The following is a 17,831-nucleotide window of genomic DNA, read 5'->3' as shown; positions in this document are numbered from 1 at the left end:
TATACACGTGACATGCGTGCCTATAAGGCCGACATGATCATTTGTACACTCAAAACATAGGCCTATAAAGCCATACAAGTATCCATATACATGACATATGTCTACAAGCCTCTAAGAGTACATAAGCGTCGTAAAGGTCAGGACAGGGCCCTGCCATACCAATCAATACATGTCCAAATCATGCTGACCAAATAGGCAACTTCGGAGCAAGTGGAGTGAACCAACACCTTCTGCTGAGCTGATAGCCTACTAGGAGGACTGTCCACCTGTCTATCGGGACATGCGGGCCTGAAACACAGTGTCCCCAGGCAAAAGGGACGTCAGTACAAATAAAGTACCGAGTATGTAAGGCATGAAAGAAACACGGTGTAAAGAACTTAACATATAAGTCTGAATATCTCTGTGAATCGTGAAACATTTATAATGTCATGCATATACGTGTAAATATCATACCATGCATAGGTATATGAGTACATAACATCATCAAGCCTCTGAGGGCAAACCATCATATCATCTCAGTCTCTGTGGGCGAAATAATCAACGTATACTAGTTGATCAGGTGGTGGTGCGTATATAACGACGTAACCTTTTCCCATACCCCATATACATATAATATACGTGTATATAATGCCATCTACTCATGGATCAATGTACATGTATAAATGAATGCAATGCATAATGAAGTAAGTCAATAAGATCTCTCAGATAAACTTTATCAACTTACGTATTTTTCTAAAACCCGTGAACAGATGATATAATAATAGGAGACATGGGGAATCAAGAACATAGGCACTCCTAGTACTTCTATGAATAGAGCCATTTATGAAAGTTGTGTGTTTGCTCATTTCGTTTGTATCATATGGATCATGCCAAAAGTAAAGAAGGGATAGCCTTAATATACCTTTGTCGTTTACCTAACCACACGACGTCGGTTCAGCCCGTTAGTACTTCAATCTACAACAAACAATAAGGGACCATTGTTAAGCTTACGAAAGCTAGAACTCAACACAAATGAGCGACTAGCTCATCTACTAAATTTTGGACAACACCTCCCCTTATTCTTTTCACTTTCCTCAAATCCACAAACAAGACCAACATGTCGAGAATGTCAACAAACATATATATATCAATACCTAACCTCATATTCATTACAATACATCACCAAAACAGTCCACACCATCTTACCCAATAACCAAGTTCTAACTTGCACTTTCCAAGCCTTCTCTTCTTCCAAACACATCAACCACAATAGCAATAGTATTCTTAAGTTATTTCTACTGATTTTTAGCCATAAAACATCAAGAATTCAACTCCAAAATAGTCCAGCAACTACAGCACTTCAACATGAAGTTCAACTTACTTCACAAGTTTCCTTTATTAAATCAACTAGATATACATAGATGATCTTAAATACATATAGGAGAAGTTAAACCTTACCTTGGCAACAAGAATACTCATCCAACTAAGCTTTACTTCAAGCTCAAATAAGCTCTTTACCCCAAACAACAAAGTAGAGAGAGATAACTAGGTGATCTTGATCTTCCAAGAGAGAAATCACCTTACCAACTTGTGGATTTGGTCTTGAATCCTAGGATAACTTTGAGAGAGATCTTGGGATGATATTTTGGAGCTCCTTCACGTTGCAATAGAAAGAGAGGGATTATGAATTATTTTCTAAGTGAAATTGAGATATATCTATGTTTATATGGCCCCACTAATGGGCTTGGGAAGATGGGTCTTGGGCTGCCCCAAGACTTGCCCATCTCTATCCTTTTCCATTCCCTTTTAATTTGATCCACAAGCTCTAAGTAGGTGATGCACCTACTTGTCACCTACTGAATAAAGTAGGTGATTCATGTTGGTCCTTTTTTCATTTTGAAACATGTGTCTCATCCTCAATAAATAATTTAGACATGAATCGAGTAGCTCAAGCAAGTAGGACGGAAAGTAAGGTGGTGAAGCAGGCACGTCGGGTAAGCAAGCAGCTCATTTTTATTTGTCCAAAATCTCCTTTCTCACATTTAAGTGCGTTCGTCCTCAACCTAGTCGTTTGTATATTGAACGAAAATACGGGATATAATATTATTAGATCACTTTATATACTTTCAAAGAGAAACGCATTTCCGATCTTACATCAATTGACTTATAGCGTACTTTTTTGTTAAAAAATATGGGATGTAACACCTCGCGTACTTTGACTCGAAGCGTTCTCTTCGCCGCCTCGTTAAAAACCTCCCTGAGAAAACCCAAATGGGACAAAACTCAAGTGAGGGAAAAAGAGTACGACTTGGAGGGCGCTTTTTCTCTTAGAAGTTGAAGTATTTGAGGTGGTTGATGTTCCAGTTGTTTGATAGTCACTTTCCTTCCATTGTCTCTAGTTGGAATGACCCCTTGTTCGCTTGGGCTGTGATTTTGTATGGACCATCCCAATTCGTTCCCAGCTTGCCTTCCCGGGGGTTCTTTACTCGCTTGAGTTTTAGCTTTCAGTACGTAGTCCCTGTTTTTCAGCGGCCGAACCTTTGCTTTCTTGTTGTAATAACGTTCTACTTGTTGTTTCTGTGCGACCATTCTTATGTATGCCATATCTCTTCATTCGTCGATTTCGTCGAGTTCCTACCTTCTTCTCTCATCGTTACTCGTGCCGCTTTCGTGGGAGTACCTTAGGCTGGGTTCCCCAATCTCGGCCGGTATTACTGCCTAGATCCCATAGACCAAAGAGTAGGGTGTATCTCCTGTGCTCATCTTCGGAGTCGTTCGGTAAGCCCATAGTACTTCTAGTATTATTTCTAGCCATAGTCCATTGGCGTCTTCGAGCTTTTTCTTCATGATGTTTAGTATGGACTTATTGGAGGATTCTGCTTGCCCGTTACCCGCTGGGTGATATGGGGTTGAGAGTATCCTCTTAATATGCCATTTCTCGAAGAAATTGGCGGTTCTCTTTCCTGTGAACTGGGGTCCGCTGTCACAGCTGATTTTCTTGGGTAGGCCGAATCGGCAGATGACGTTTCTCCATATAAAGGTGATTACTTCATGTTCCCGTATTTGGGCAAATGCTCCTGCTTCCACCAATTTAGAGAAATAGTCAGTTAAAACCAAAAGGAATCATACATTACCCCGCCCTGCTGGGAGAGGACCCACGATGTTCATTCCCCATTTGATGAACGGACAAGGGGAGGTGACTGAGTGGAGGTGTTCGCATGTTTGATGAATCATTGGGGCGTACTTTTGGCATTGTTCGCATTTCCTCACGAAGTCTGCGACGTCCTTTTCCATGGTGGGCCAATAGTATCTGGCCCGTATGAGGCATCTGACCAGTACTCGATTGCCGGAGTGAGCTCCACATTGGCCTTCATGGACTTCTTCGAGGATGCGCTGGGTCAGGTTCGGGCCCAAACAATTTTCCAGAGGGCCGACGTAAGTCCTCTTGTACAGATCGCTATGTAGGAGATTGTATCCGGCCGCTTGCATTCTTAGTTTCTTGGATTCCTTTTTGTCACCTGGTAGTATGTCGTCCTGAAAATATGCAATAATACCATTGCGCGAGTCCCAAGTTAAGTTTATGGTTTTTACCTCGATTTGGTCCAATGATGAGTTGAGGAGATGAACTACGCTTTGATCTACGGTCGTGATGCTTTTGGTAGTTGTGGCCAGTTTGGCGAGGCCATATGCTTCGGCATTCTGCGCACATGGGATCTGATCGAGCTGGCACTCGTCGAACTCAAGCAATAGCTTGCAGATTCAGTCTGGTATTTTTGTAACCTTTGTTCCTTGATTTGGAAAGTCCCTATGACTTGGTTGACTACAAGTTGGGAATCGCAGCGGAGTTTCAACTGTTTCGCCCCTACTTGAGTGCTAGCCTTAATCCTGCAATTACAACCTCATACTAGGCCTCATTGTTAGTCATATCCGAGCACCTTATGGACTAGCGAATTACTTCACCTATTGGAACCTTGAGTACGAGTCCCCAATCCGGACCCTGATATCTTGGATGCGCTATCGGTGTAAAAGACACAGAGGTCTTGTGTTTGGAGGGAAGCTTGGACGGCTTCCCTTTCAACTTCGAGCATTATTTTGGCACTGAAGTCGGCGAGCACTTGTGACTTTACCGTCGTTCGCGGCTGGTACATGATATCGTGCTCACTTAGCTCGATGGCCCATTTTGCCAGCCTCCCCGACAGCTCAAGTTTATGCAAAATGCTCTTCAGGGGAAAGGTTGTGACGACCGAGATGGGGTGGCATTGGAAATAGGGTCTAAGCTTTCATGAAGCTACGACCAGGGCCAGAGCTAATTTTTTAGGTGCGGGTACCTTGTCTCAGTGTCGACGAGTATTTTGCTAATGTAATAGATGGGAGATTGTGTACCTTTGTTTTTGCGGATCAAGACTCCGCTTACCGCTACATCAGAGACGGCTAGATAGACGAGGAGTTGCTCCCTAGGTTCGGGTATTGAAAGAAACGGTAGTGACGATAGGTATGACTTCAGTTCTCGCAGAGCCTGGACGTACTCGGGAGTCCATTCGAGGTCGTTGTCCTTCTTGAGTACACCAAAAAATTTGTGACATCTATCTGACGACCGCGAGATGAACCTTGATAGAGCAGCAATTCGACCACTCATCCTTTGGACTTGTTTTTTGGTGGTTAAGAGTTTCGATATCCCCTCGATGACTTTGATATGATCTGGGTTGACCTCGATCCCTCCCTGCAACACCAGAAAACCCAAACGCGCATTTCTCCAGATTCAACTTCATTCCGTACCGTCTGAGTATGTCGAAAGTTTCTTTCAAATGATCGAAGTGATCCTATGCCCTTTCGGACTTGACCAACATGTCGTCTATATATACCTCCATGGTCTTACTGAGCTGGTCTTTGAACATCTTTGTTACCAAACGGCATAACCCTATAGCAATACATTCCTTGGTGGGTGATGAACGTGGTCTTCTCCTGATCTTCTTGCTCCATAAGAATTTGATTATAGCCTGAGTAAGCGTCCAAGAAACTCAATAGTTCATGCCCGTCTGTTGCGTCAATGAGTTAGTCGATATGGGTTAATGGGAACGAATCCTTCGGATATACTTTGTTTAAGTCCGTGAAATCCACACACATCCGCCATTTTCCATTTTTCTTTTTGACCATCACTACGTTGGCGATCCACTTGAGGTACTTCGACTCCCTGATGGAGCCATTCTCTAACAGGTTTTCCACCTCCCCGCGGACTGCATCATTGATGGCGGAGTTAAATTTACGACCTGACTTGTCTTACTGGGGGGGGGGGTGGGCCGACGTTTAATTTGTGTGTGGCGACTTCCTTTGGGATGCCCGGTATATCTGCATGGCTAAAATCAAACAAATCTGTATTAGCTATTAAGAATTGACTGAATTTACCTGGTTCCCGGAGTTTGCAACCGATATAGGCCTTCTTGCCATGATGACGTCCTCGGTCTCTTCTTGCTTCGAACTCGACCCTGTTGATTGCTATGTCTCTTTTTCTTTGTCTTTTTTCTATTGGGTGGCCGTGCTGTCCAAGACAATGCGGTAGCATTCCCGGGATATGCGTTGTTCCCCGCGAATGCTGAATATTCCCCATGGAGTTGGGAATTTAATTATTTGGTATAGGCTGGAGGGGATGGCTCTCATGGGATATATCCATGGTCGTCCCACTCTGGCGTTGTACGTAGTGGCCTAGTCCATGATATGGAATGTTGTCTCCAGAGTCACGTCGCCGGCGAGGACGGGGAGTGTAATTTCCCTGGACATCTGCTCAACTACATTGTTAAAACTGGTTAGCGTGATGCAGCGTGACACTATCTTATCCTCGAGTCTCATTTGGGTAAGGACTCGGGGATGGATAATGCATGCGCCACTTCCATCGTCCACCATGATGCGTTTGACATCGGTATCTAAAATGCGTAAAGTAATAACGAGGACATCATTATGAGGAAAAGTCAAATAGTCGGCATCCGACTCGTCGAAGATGATACTTTCTTCGAGTCCGTCATACCGTTCGCGAGTGATGGGCCGCTTGAGCTTGTGAGTAGTGGTGAACTTCACGTTGTTAATAAAGGCGTCATCGCCGCCACCGATGATCATGTTAATAGTACGAGCTGGCAATGGCAGCTTCGGCGGGCCTTGATGTTCACGTCCTCTGGCGAAGTTGGTCCTCCTCTTATCGCTTAATAGCTCTTTAAGGTGCCCCTGCCATAATAATTTTACGACTTCTTGTCTGAGGGCAATGCAATCTTCTGTTGTGTGCCCGCGTTCCTGGTGGAACTCACAGAGGGCGTCAGATTTTCTGGTGTTCGGGTCTGATCTCATCTTCGGCGGCCACTTCACCTTTGTTCCAAGTTTCTCAAGAGCGTAGACTATTTCTGTAGGTGACACACAAAAATTATGAGCAGACAATAAAGGAGGCATACCTCTGTCGTTCCGATGAGTCCCTGTCCTTGTCTTGGACGGGCCTTCTTCGTAGCGGGGAAAGGGCACGACGGTCGCCCTGACATATGGTTGATGTCGTTCCCTGTTAGGTCGCGGAATCGGGTAATATCTTCTGGTGCTGTCTATTCATTCTTTTCTGGATTCGACTTGTACCGAGGTTAGCCGGTGAGTTAGTCCATTAAGTCCGTCCTCGTCTGCTCGGACCTTAGCACAATAAGCATTGTGGATTTTGTCCCAAGTGGTTGGAGGATACTTCATCAATCGGCTCAACAATTTTCTAGTTGTTCTTGAACCGTCCCTACTCAGGCCGTTCTGGAAAGCTGCAACTGCCATCCCTTCGGATACGTTCGGCAAAGTCATCCTTACTATGTTGAACCGGGCAAGGAAGTCCCTCAGTCTCTCCCCCAAGGACTGCTTAATAGCAAATGTGTCGTTGACTCTTGCTTCGGCCTTCTTGGCTCCGGAATGGGCGGTTACGAACTTATCGGCCATCTCTTCGAAAGTTTATATGGAATGGGCTGGTAGCTGCGAATACCATGTTAATGTCCCTCCCGTAAGGGTTTCGCCAAACTTCTTCGGCAACATGGAGGACACTTGTTCCTTGGCGAGGTCGTCGCCTTTTACGGCGGTGACGTAGTGAGTCACATGATCTTCAGGATTGGTCGTTCCATCGTATATCCTGAGGAAGGTCTTTGGTATGGCATGCGGGCCTGCATCATCGTTGTACGACTGCTCTACGAACCTGCTGGCGTCCCTTTTTGGCAGCAGCTTAGGAGCGCCCGGTATCTTGTCAACTCGTTTTTGGTATTCTTTCATCTGGTCTCGGAGTGCCTTGTTTTCATTCTCCATTTCTTCAATCTTCTTTAGAATGGCAGCGAGGGCGTTGTCACCTACACTGTCAGTAATGTTGTGATTTATACCTGTCATTGGATGGTTTGGTCGGTTGCACTGCTCGTCTGTTTGTTGTATCATGCAAGCTCTTGCGGTTTCTACAGTCATGCCTGGAGCGGGTTTGTTGACGACACTTGCTAGCGTGTCGGTCAGCCATGCTTCGAGGAGCTTCTTTACAGCTGGGGGTGTCCCTTCGTCTGCAGACGTGGAGGCCCCTTTTTCGCTGGTTTTTTTTATGCTGCAGTGTGGGGGAGGTGACCTCTCTTGCCTAAGGGACGCGTTGGGCGTCGTGTCCTCGCCTATTGTTTCACAACTTTCGTTGATGACATTCATGAGGTTGGTTGGGAAGTCACTTATTATTTTTGTCCTTTCTCCTTGATTACCTGCCATGTAGGGTTTTGTATGGACAAAGAAAGGAGATCTGGGGGTTTTGACGTTAGTGACTTGCATTTATTGTAGATCTAGAGGAAACTAAAAATGTAGCTAAGAAATCCCCACAAACGGCGCCAAATTATTTGACCAAAAATATAGATCTTGGTTCAAATAATTGAATTTATATAAATGAGGGTTAATCTTATCTAACAATAATATCCCTAAGATGGAGTTCTTAAAAATGCAACAAATGCTATGTAGATATATTCGGATAGCAGCGTCAGTATGCAATAAATATTCCGGAAATCAAAGGCAATAATGTAACATTCAATATCAATGAATAACACTAAATGGCATTTAAGTAAATAGAATGAATGAGTCACCCAAGAATGGATGGAATCAGTGAATGTTCTTTCTGACAATGATGAGTGATGGACAATCCTTTGAATATTTGAGTTATTCTTGAATTTAGTGGAAAAGTGTAGACAAGAATCTTAGTGAAAAAGTGATGTTTGTATATTTGCAATGAGATCCGATTCTCTTTCTCAAGTCAAAGTGTATTTTTACAAATGAATATCACATGTCCCCTATCATTGTGTCTCTTTTTATTTATAGGGAACATGTTGCTAAAAACCCTAACAGTACAAGTGCACAGAATATTCATTAGAATATTCTCTTTTGTATCCTATCTCAAAACTAGCCGTTACAGCTCTTTTAAGGGTGCTCGACCTCGGCCTCGATGACAACTCCTCGACTTCGGTCTTACTGACTCTTCGACCGCGGCCTTCGCTGATAATTAGATTGCTTCGATGCGTGATATCCCAGGAATGTTTTACTAATACCATTTCGACTAAAGATGGATTTTGACCATACATTAAACCGCATTCAATTTATCTTAACTTTGACTATTATCCCTTCTTAACTTCTTTTGAAATTCAAAGTTTCCTCTCAATTAAATAGCAAAAGAAAAAGAAAGACAAACACGAATTTACTCCTATCGGAGTGTTATGATGGTTAACAACGTTAACACACTCAACGGATTGGCTTATGGTTTCCTTTGGAATCTAACAAGTTAAATTCAGTTTTCACCAATTACAGCAAAAGAAAAAGAAAACTTCACAAATGGCTGAAATCGTCCATATATATGATCTCTAGTAATCTATCAAAAGTTCAAGACATATATTCAGGTTTCTATTTAAATCTCATATATTTCTCTAAGTCGAGGGTAATTAAGTTAAACAACACACAAGAAGAAAACAAGTACGTGCATGACAAAGACTATAACCCGAAGCACCTTATTGACTTTTTTTAACTGGACAATAATTGTGAAAACTCACAAGCTTACAAAAGAGATGAGCTAAGAAAATACATTATTTGACTTGCAGTATTTATATACAACCGAAAGAAAATGCTAAATGAACCAAAATGGAGAAAAGAAAATGTGACTGAGCCACCTGTATTTTACCCGTCTTATCTCATCAGCATTCTTTTTTATTTTGGATAACGGTGTTGTCGGGCCAACATGCATGCACCAACTACTTCACCTAGTATATGCTACTTCGCACAGCATCTGCTAACCAAAGCTTTGACATATGGAAAGAAATAATGCAATCTTTTCATCAATATTAGAATAATTTCTATCATAATTTATACAATTGCTCATCAATATAGCTCTAGTAAGACAATTAGAAGCATGTGGCCACTTTATGGGTGATATTGTCTCTTCCTAGTTGTCTGAGATCTCTCTAAGTCAAGTGTTCACCAGTTTAGCACATTTATTTACAATGAGGAACTATATCTTCTATTCCAATCTAATAAAATCACTGCACGCCATTCATCCATCTTCTAACTCTATAGCACAAAGTAAGCCCATATAAGATGAACTAATAAAATAAGGTGTGATGAAAATGTTGCAGGAAGAAATTTGATAAAGATAAGACAAATATGTCTTTCAGCACTCCAAGTAATTAAAAAGTAAACTAGTTTGGTAAATGAAACGCAATTAACTTTCTTATCATCAAACTCATCCTTCATATATTAAAGTTAGAAGAGAACCATACCATGTATTGGTTCCATGTTATCTTCCTTGAAAACACCAAGAGGAGAGCCATGCACCGATAGAAGCACTTCTCCAGTCTTAGGAAGCCTTAGAGTTTTGGGTGTCATCCCAACAGATAACTGATTGTTATTCACCTGTAATTATAAAATAGTTAAGAGTATGTATGCTGGCGTATATACTAGTCAACATTTCAAAAAGGTTGCAGACATTCTTCTCAAAGGAAAGCATCCTACATGACCCGCTGTCCTAATATTAATTACACGAGCATTGTTCCCATAAAACTACATGCCAGTGAAGTCTGATGGCAAATCTAATACTACCCACTGGTCCAGGTGCAGAAAAAGCAAAACGAAAGACAATGCTTCATGTTTCTGGGTATAAATGTTACGTAAACATTTCTATCGAAATGCCTTTTAGGAGATATTAAATGAACGCATTCATTCAGCCATAAAATACAGAAAGAGAAAAATGATACAGCAAAAAAGTAATAACTATGTGAACTGTGCAAAAGTATTTTGAAGCTACATACACCAGGAGTCTGATGAGTATCCAGCAGCTCAAACATCTGAGCATCAGACAATTCTTCTAGAACCTATAAATGCAGAATGACATAAGGAATAAGAAGAAAGAAACCATTACAATATATCACAGGTCAGAAAGTCTCATCAGGTGATCAATCAAAAGAAATAGGAAGCTTCATAACTGAACACTTCTACAAAAGCTAGGAGATAAGCCAGTGCCAAAGGCCACAAATGGCTTTAACCTCCCCTCACCTCCACCAGAAAATTGAGAAAGAAAGAAGGTTACAAAGGGGTGGCAAATGGGCGGGTTGGGCTGAATTTGGGCGGGTCAAGATAGATTAGGTCAATAAATGGGTCATTGCCTACCCCAGCCCAAAGTTTACTTGGGCTAAGATGGGCTGGGTCAAAATGGGCTAAACAATGGGGGTGAGTGGTGCAGGAAAACGTAAAAACAGAAAATTGAAAATACAAAAAAAAAGTTTTTAAAAAAAAATTTGCGGGGGTTGGGGGTTGGGTGGGGGATTGGGGTGGGTGGGTGGTGCAGGAAAACGAAAAAGCAGAAAATTGAAAATACAATTTTTTTTTTTTGCGGGGGGTTGGGGGGTGGGGTGGGTGTGTGGTAACTAAGTAAATTTCTAGATAAGTTGGGTTGAGATCCCGTTGTTTTGGGGTGAGTTTCATGGGTTGTATTTGGGCTACTTCATGGGTCAGAATGAGCTACAAAAAATAATGGGTTAACTTGCCCAAATTGACCCATGAGCTAAAATATTGTAGCCCAACCCATTAATCTCCGGGCGGGTTGGGCGGGTTTGGGCTCAAATTGCCACCCCTACAGAGTACCAACTAGCTTTCTTACTTCCACTGTTCCACAAGTTAAAAGCTAGAACTTATCAACCAAATGAAAGAGCAGGCATGCAAGCAACGCATCTTGAAAATTGAAATATGGTATTGCAAGATTAATGGCATGATAATTAACCATTGAAAGTGTAGCAAAAAGTAAATGAACAGCATAACATACGAATTGCTTGATCTGCATGTTTTCAGCACCAAAGAGAGTTGCTTTAACTGTCAACAATTAGATAAAGCAAGTCAGAGAAAACAAACTCAAGAACCTTGAATTTTCAGATTTCAGAAAAGGATGCCAGAGGAGAGACTTTAAGATACCGGATTTGCTTGAAAGTCCAAATCCACTAAATGATGGTATGGCATTGGAGCAATCAGAGTAAGCCATTGACAGCTGTTGTAGAAGAGAAGCATGCAGATTTCTTCCATCAAGTAGGTCGATGCTTAGATTATCATCAGCCTCTTTCCATTTCACTTCATGAGTGCCATCCTCTTTCCTAGTAACAGCCAGGTTCGGAAGGTTTTCCCTAAAAAATTGCATTACTGGAATTTGCAGCTGCTCTTCATTGAAATTCGACCGAAGCAAACGCAGCTGAGTTAGTAATTGTTCGGTCTCCACATCACGAATGGCCCTAATTGCAGCACTTTGACGTTCAACTAGAAAAAGATGGGACAATAATTGAGCTGTAATAGATAATCTCAGATTTTCAATCACAATGAATTTATGAAAAATCTCAAAAATAGGGCCAAAACAGAAAGAAAAAGTTCTGACGAAAGGTGCCTTTATGGCAGTTCAGCAGTCATTTATCATGCTGGCCACACATGGAAGAACGTTTAATAGAATGGCTAATTCCAAATGGACCCTTAACCCAAAAAAGAAAACTAACTGGGCCAGCCATCTGTGGGATTAAATGGGCCCTTTGTATACCTTATTGTTGCATAAAAAGGAAATACATCGTTTGGGATTAAAAAAAGTAGATGGTACGTGTTTGATATTTTGAGATGAAATTGCATCCAAACAAGAAAAGTTACACTTCAGAATGTATGAGGCATGCCTCAAGCTTAAAACAGTGTTAAATTAAACAACAATAAGGTAACCATGCTAACCTAAAAGTTGATGTTTGATCAGCAGCTAACTCAGATTCTTTTTTTTACAAGCTAAACAAAGCAAAGGTGTCACCAACTTCGAGAAGTCTGCTCAAAATTCCATGAGGTTGTTAGTCTAACTATAGTGAAGCCAGTCACTTCCAAAGTTAATATGTTTCATATTTAACAATGTATTTTAGTTATGGCACCCTCTGGAGGTAAAAGGTAACACATATCAGATGATAATATATACAACTAACGAAGAGCAAAGTGGTGTGGTCTAATTATTATGAAGCCAGTCACTTCCAGATACTCTCTTCCATTGACCTCACTTATAGTAGGATGAAAGGGATTATTAGGTGATTGCGCTGATTAGTGAATAGTAATGTTTTTCTACTCCACTCTCCAACCCCCAATATCTCATTTAAGTAAGAAGAAAAAAAAAATTCACACAAGCAAGTTTCTAGATAAAAACAAAGTGCAGAGAGCTTATTGTTTCTTGCTATTAGAGTCGCAAGCTTGTATTTTCCTTATCGCGTTTCCATAACTTCTTGAAATCAGAGGAGCCTCATAGAGATAAAGCTAGCAAATGAATAATCTTTTCTCCTTTTTGGGCAGCATGCACAAGAAAGAAATGGAAGAACCTAGTAGCAGCACTTATTTCATGACATGAACACAAAGCACTAACACAAATGGAGAAGACAACATACCATTTGGAATATAACTTCAAAGAAAGGCAAACAGGTAAAATAGCAGTTTCTGCTCTAGGAATTTTGTGCCCCAGTTAAGTAAATGAAACTGTTATCTGATTCTTGCTTCCAGCATTTTTGTTTTCAAAGATAAGTGACACACTCTTCTTGTTTTTATTTTTTACTTTTCGGCATAGTTTGCATATAACTGACATAATATTTACCCACATGTTAAGTAGAACAAAATGCACAAGAAGATAGTACCTTCTTGCTTGATTAATATATCATCTTCCTTTTCCACTTGATGCTTCTCCTGAGCATCCTTCGTGATTTTTTGACTCTTTTTGAAAGTTCTGCCTCTCTTTCTGGCCATTGAATGGAGAAATTTTCTGCAAACACTTTCTCATACTAAGTTAGCTTTTTTGTTTTCTTTTGGGAGGAATACAGCTTTTTGTTACTATAATCTGCTATAGTGGTGGTAGTATGCTGATGTTTAGATTTAATATTGATGAAAGCTATATTTCTAAACAAGCTATCGCTCAAATATAAAAATTACATCCAAAGTGTTCATATTATGCATTAACACTTGAATTGGTTCACTTGGCACAACATGGAGATCAATGTCATTAGACCTAAAAGTGGTTATTTAGGGTGTGTTTGGTACGAAGGAAAATGTTTTTCAATTTTCCCATGTTTGGTAGGCTTAAATGTTTTGGAAAACATATTCCTCATTAACTCATTTTCCTCCTGTTGGAGGAAAATGTTTTCCCTATCAAGAGAAGGGAAAACATTTTCCAAAACTCTTTTTCAATCTTCCCCACCCTATTCCCCATCCCCACCAACCCCCTCCGCCCCACCCTCACCCTAAATAAAAATATTATTAATAATACTTTCTTTTCATGTTATAGATAGATTTTTTTTTCATTTCAACAAATGAGTATTTTTTTTTCATGATATAAAAAAATATTTTTTTCATTTTAACAAAAAAAATACTTTCTTTTCATGATGTAGAAAAATTATTTTCTTTCATTTCAATAAAATGAGTATTTTCTTTTCACGATGTAGAACAAGTATTTTTTTTCATTTCAACAAAAAAAGTATTTTCTTTTCATGATGTAGAAAAACTATTTTTTTTCATTTCAACAAAATGATGGGTATTTTCTTTTCATGATGTAGAAAAAGTATTTTCTTTCATTTCAACAATAAAAGTATTTTCTTTTCATGATGTAGAAAAACTATTTTTTTTATTTCAACAAAATGAGTATTTTCTTTTCATGATGTAGAAAAAGTATTTTCTTTTATTTCAATAAAATGATTACTTTATTTTCATGTTGTAGAAAGATTATTTTCTTTTTCAACCAAAAAAAGAGTATTTTCTTTTTAGTTATGGAGCATAAATTTTAACGTTATTTTGCGTAAAAAAAGTAAAACAACACATTAGTTCCTGAAAATAATTAAATTGCTTGTGTGAATTTTTAGAAGAATATTCTAAATATTTTCTTCAACAATTTAATTATTCTTCTAAAAATTCACACAAACCCAAAAATTTGGAGGGGGGAGCAAGGAAACATGGGGACTTGGGGGAAGGGATTGAGGAGAGTAGCATAAAAAATATTCTCTACTCTCTAACCAAACACTAGAAAATATTTTCCGGGAAAACATTTTCACTCACCAACCAAACAAGGAAAAATAAGTGATAAAACCACTCATTTTCCATGAAAACATTTTCCCAAACAAACACACCCTTAATGTTAGTCAAAATTAAACTTATCTTGCTTTATTAAAAAAATATGTGTTTATTCAAAACTAAACAATCGCAAAAAGAAGGTGGGTTTGGGGGGGGGGGGGGGCTCAAATATTACTGTGTGCTCCTAAAGTACTTTCCACCGGTAATTAATATTCATAAATTGAGAGTACGGAGATAAAATAAATATTGAAAAATTGATAACCTTGTAATACTAATTCACTATTACTACAAAAACTATAAGTAGATTCTAATTTTCAATTATGTTTAGTGTATTTGATTGTTGGAAAAGCATGATAAAGAAACTTTCTCTAATTTTCGAAATTCGCTTATCAGATATTAATCCCAAATGCTTTCGTGCAGGCAAATATTTCACAAAACTAGTCTAGCAAATGTTACAAAAAAAAAGAGACTATTCAGAAATATCTCCATTTTGCTAGTTACATCTTCATTCCCTCGAATATAAAGCACCTTCATAAAAACAAGGCAAAAAAAAAATACTAGGTGATTTATAGCCTGTTTGGCCAAGCTTCTAAAATCAACTTATTTCGAGAAGTGTTTTTCTCAAAAGTACTTTTTAAAAAAGTATTTTTGGTAAGAAGCAGTTTGTGTTTGGCTAATTAATTTGAAAAACACTTTTGAGCAGTAATTAGTGTTTGGCCAAGCTTTTGAAAACTGCTTATAAGTGTATTTTTCTCAAAAGTGCTTCTCAGAAAAGTGTTTACGGAGAGAAGCTACTTTTTTCTGCTTCTCAAAAATTGCTTCTGCTTCTCCTCAAAAGCATTTTTTTCCTTCCAAAAACTTGGCCAAACACCTCAATTTTTGGCCAAAAGTGCTTTTGGCCCAAAAAAAAGCACTTTTGGCCCAAAAAAAGCTTGGCCAAACAGGCTATTATTCTCATCCACCTCGGCTGTGGTGAACAAACTTATACGGTATCTGTTGTTGATGGGAGGTAGTACGTACCAAGTGGAATAATCGACTTTGGTGGACAGAGTTACTCGGCATGTGTATTAGTGGGGGGATAGCATGTACCCGGTAAAATAGTTGAGGTGTGCCATGGTTTTGATACCACCATCATCAAACTAAAAACAGTATTGTTTCATTTTCATTAAAGTAAAATTGTTCTTTCCATTTATTATAACGAAATACTCCTTACAATAAAAAGAGAAAAAAATTAAAGGAATTCAAATACATATAGAGTTACTTGTGTTTTAATTATTTAGGAAACAACGAAATATTAGCACACATACATCTTTATTTATGCTTAATTTACATTTCAAACAAATCCTTAAAAGTGATAACCGTTCACAACCTCAATATTGATCTAATTTTAAGTTACTCAAACTTTATTTAATTTCGAATTAATGAATTTAAAAAATGTCGGTACCTTACAACTCGAATTCGCCGGAGAAAGAGAACGCGAAAAGGAAACCGCCAATGGAGTGATGTTACTTGGCCGTCTATTCAGCCAACGGAGAGACTCCGGCGTAACTTGAAGTTGATTCAACCTGCCGACGTTTTTTTCCAACTTGCAAAGTTCGCAGCAGGCTTCGACGTTCGATCAGCTATTTTAAATTAGTGTCTCTCTCTCTCTCTACTCACGCACACAGATGGGTGATCTAAAAGTTTGAAAATGGCTGTGGACAGGGGTTGTAAAACTTTTGACGGGTAAAAATGAGTTGGTCAAATGACCCGCTCAAAAAGTTATTTGAGCTAAAATGAATTAGATCAAGAACTCCTAAAATTTGGGTCATGCTTCCTGGGATGGGAGGGAGTAGTCAATCTTTAGTTAATGAGATTGTTTACTTCACATACAAAATTTTAAATTTATTTATCAAAATTATCCTAGTTTTGTATATTACTCGCCCTAAATATAAATTATATACAATCTATTATTAGTACCTTAAATTAGAAAATTTAGTTATACATTTTTCTTTTTTCCTCTTAATCTCCTCTTTCCATATTCTCTACAGTCTCTCTCCATATATAATTCATTATTAATACCTTAAATTAAGAGATTCAATTATACCATTTTCCTTATTTCTCATGTCTGTAGTATTTATGTAAAATAAAAAAGAAGAAAGTATTATTTAAGAATCACTTCCTCTCGAAAGAAAAATTAGAAATATTGAATCCCATTCTTACCGGAAAGATTCTGCCGAATGCCGAATGTCCTTATGGACAGATTTTCGCGACAATCCAATTCAAATTGGATTATATTTTATATACAACTATTATATATATAAATATTAATTGTGAGTGCTAAATATATTTCACATGTATACTTCAACGATATAATCTAATTTTCTATTCCAAATAGAAAATTTTAATTTGTCCACAATATTAATTATATCATTTGTGCTAGTAAAGAATATAATAATATTTTATTTGGACTAGTAATTTAATTTATTTGAATAATTAAATTCTTTAGTTTAATTATCAAAAGGAATTCCGAATGCCGGAATATTTAATTTTGATACAAATTTGATACATCTATAATAATATATAAACTAAAAACAGATTTTATACGACTAATTATATAATATACAACTTTTTTATAACTTATCTACAACTTTCATACATCATTTTTACCCGGTTAAATACAACTATAACATCATACAACTTAAATACAATTTTTATACAAATTTTATACAATATGTCTTTTGTATGCATTTTGTATATGATTTGTATATATTTTGTATGTAGTGTGTTCTTCTTCCTCTCGGAAATTTCAATCAAAAATTCCATTCTTAATACAATTTTGATACATATCAACAACTTTATATAAAAAGATAGTATTTATAACTTAAATACGAATTTCATACAATTATTCATACATTATACAACTATTTTTTAACTTTCATACAATATTCAAATAAAAAATATATAAGTACAATAGAATACAATTTAAATGCAATTTACATACAACTATAATATAATTTTAGTACAATTTTATAAGTATATTATATGTCATGTCTTCTTCTTCTTCTTCTTCTTCTTCTTCTTCTTCTTCTTCTTCTTCTTCTTCTTCTTCTTCTTCTTCTTCTTCTTCTTCTTCGAGTTTTAATCTCAAATTCAGCCAAAATCAAGTCTATCTTCACCAAACACCCTCAAAATTGAGATATAAACTCTAAAGAATATTTTCAGTTGTTTACAACAACACCCAATCCAAACAAACAATAGTTTTTGAAAAT

General features: G+C 38.2%; 1 protein-coding gene across 4 annotated transcripts; it reads right to left on the bottom strand.

Moving 5' to 3' along the window:
* Positions 1 to 16,400, bottom strand: LOC107765738 (uncharacterized). Of its 4 annotated transcripts, XM_075244795.1 has the most exons (8): positions 16,025 to 16,394; positions 13,158 to 13,282; positions 11,440 to 11,775; positions 11,294 to 11,340; positions 10,284 to 10,346; positions 9,756 to 9,888; positions 902 to 954; positions 2 to 288 (listed from the first exon to the last, which is right to left on the bottom strand). In XM_075244795.1, the coding sequence occupies exons 2-7, from the start codon at positions 13,264 to 13,266 to the stop codon at positions 950 to 952; spliced, it is 693 nt and encodes a 230-aa protein (XP_075100896.1). In that variant the 5' UTR covers positions 13,267 to 13,282; positions 16,025 to 16,394; the 3' UTR covers positions 2 to 288; positions 902 to 949. The 4 variants fall into 4 exon arrangements, with proteins under 4 accessions (XP_075100893.1, XP_075100896.1, XP_075100895.1 ...); XM_075244794.1 differs by lacking the exons at positions 2 to 288; positions 902 to 954 and adding an exon at positions 9,052 to 9,546 and having other exon boundaries at positions 16,025 to 16,393; XM_075244793.1 differs by lacking the exons at positions 2 to 288; positions 902 to 954 and adding an exon at positions 9,052 to 9,278 and having other exon boundaries at positions 16,025 to 16,393.
* Between the last annotated feature and the right edge of the window lie 1,431 nt (positions 16,401 to 17,831).

This window comes from Nicotiana tabacum, chromosome 22, assembly GCF_000715075.1.
Source record: "Nicotiana tabacum cultivar K326 chromosome 22, ASM71507v2, whole genome shotgun sequence".
Lineage (NCBI taxonomy): Eukaryota > Viridiplantae > Streptophyta > Magnoliopsida > Solanales > Solanaceae > Nicotiana > Nicotiana tabacum.
Note: the sequence above shows the minus strand (reverse complement) of the source record. Positions and strands in the feature narration are given on the sequence as shown.

Excerpts from the sequence above, each read along its gene's own strand:
- LOC107765738 (XM_075244792.1), bottom strand. The coding sequence starts at position 13,266 with ATGGCCAGAAAGAGAGGCAGAACTTTCAAAAAGAGTCAAAAAATCACG. Across the intron at positions 11,341-11,439 it reads TGGACTTTCAAGCAAATCCG|TTAAAGCAACTCTCTTTGGT; the intron begins GTATCTTAAAGT and ends AATTGTTGACAG. Across the intron at positions 289-9,755 it reads TAACATGGAACCAATACATG|GCCCGCATGTCCCGATAGAC; the intron begins GTATGGTTCTCT and ends ACTGTGTTTCAG.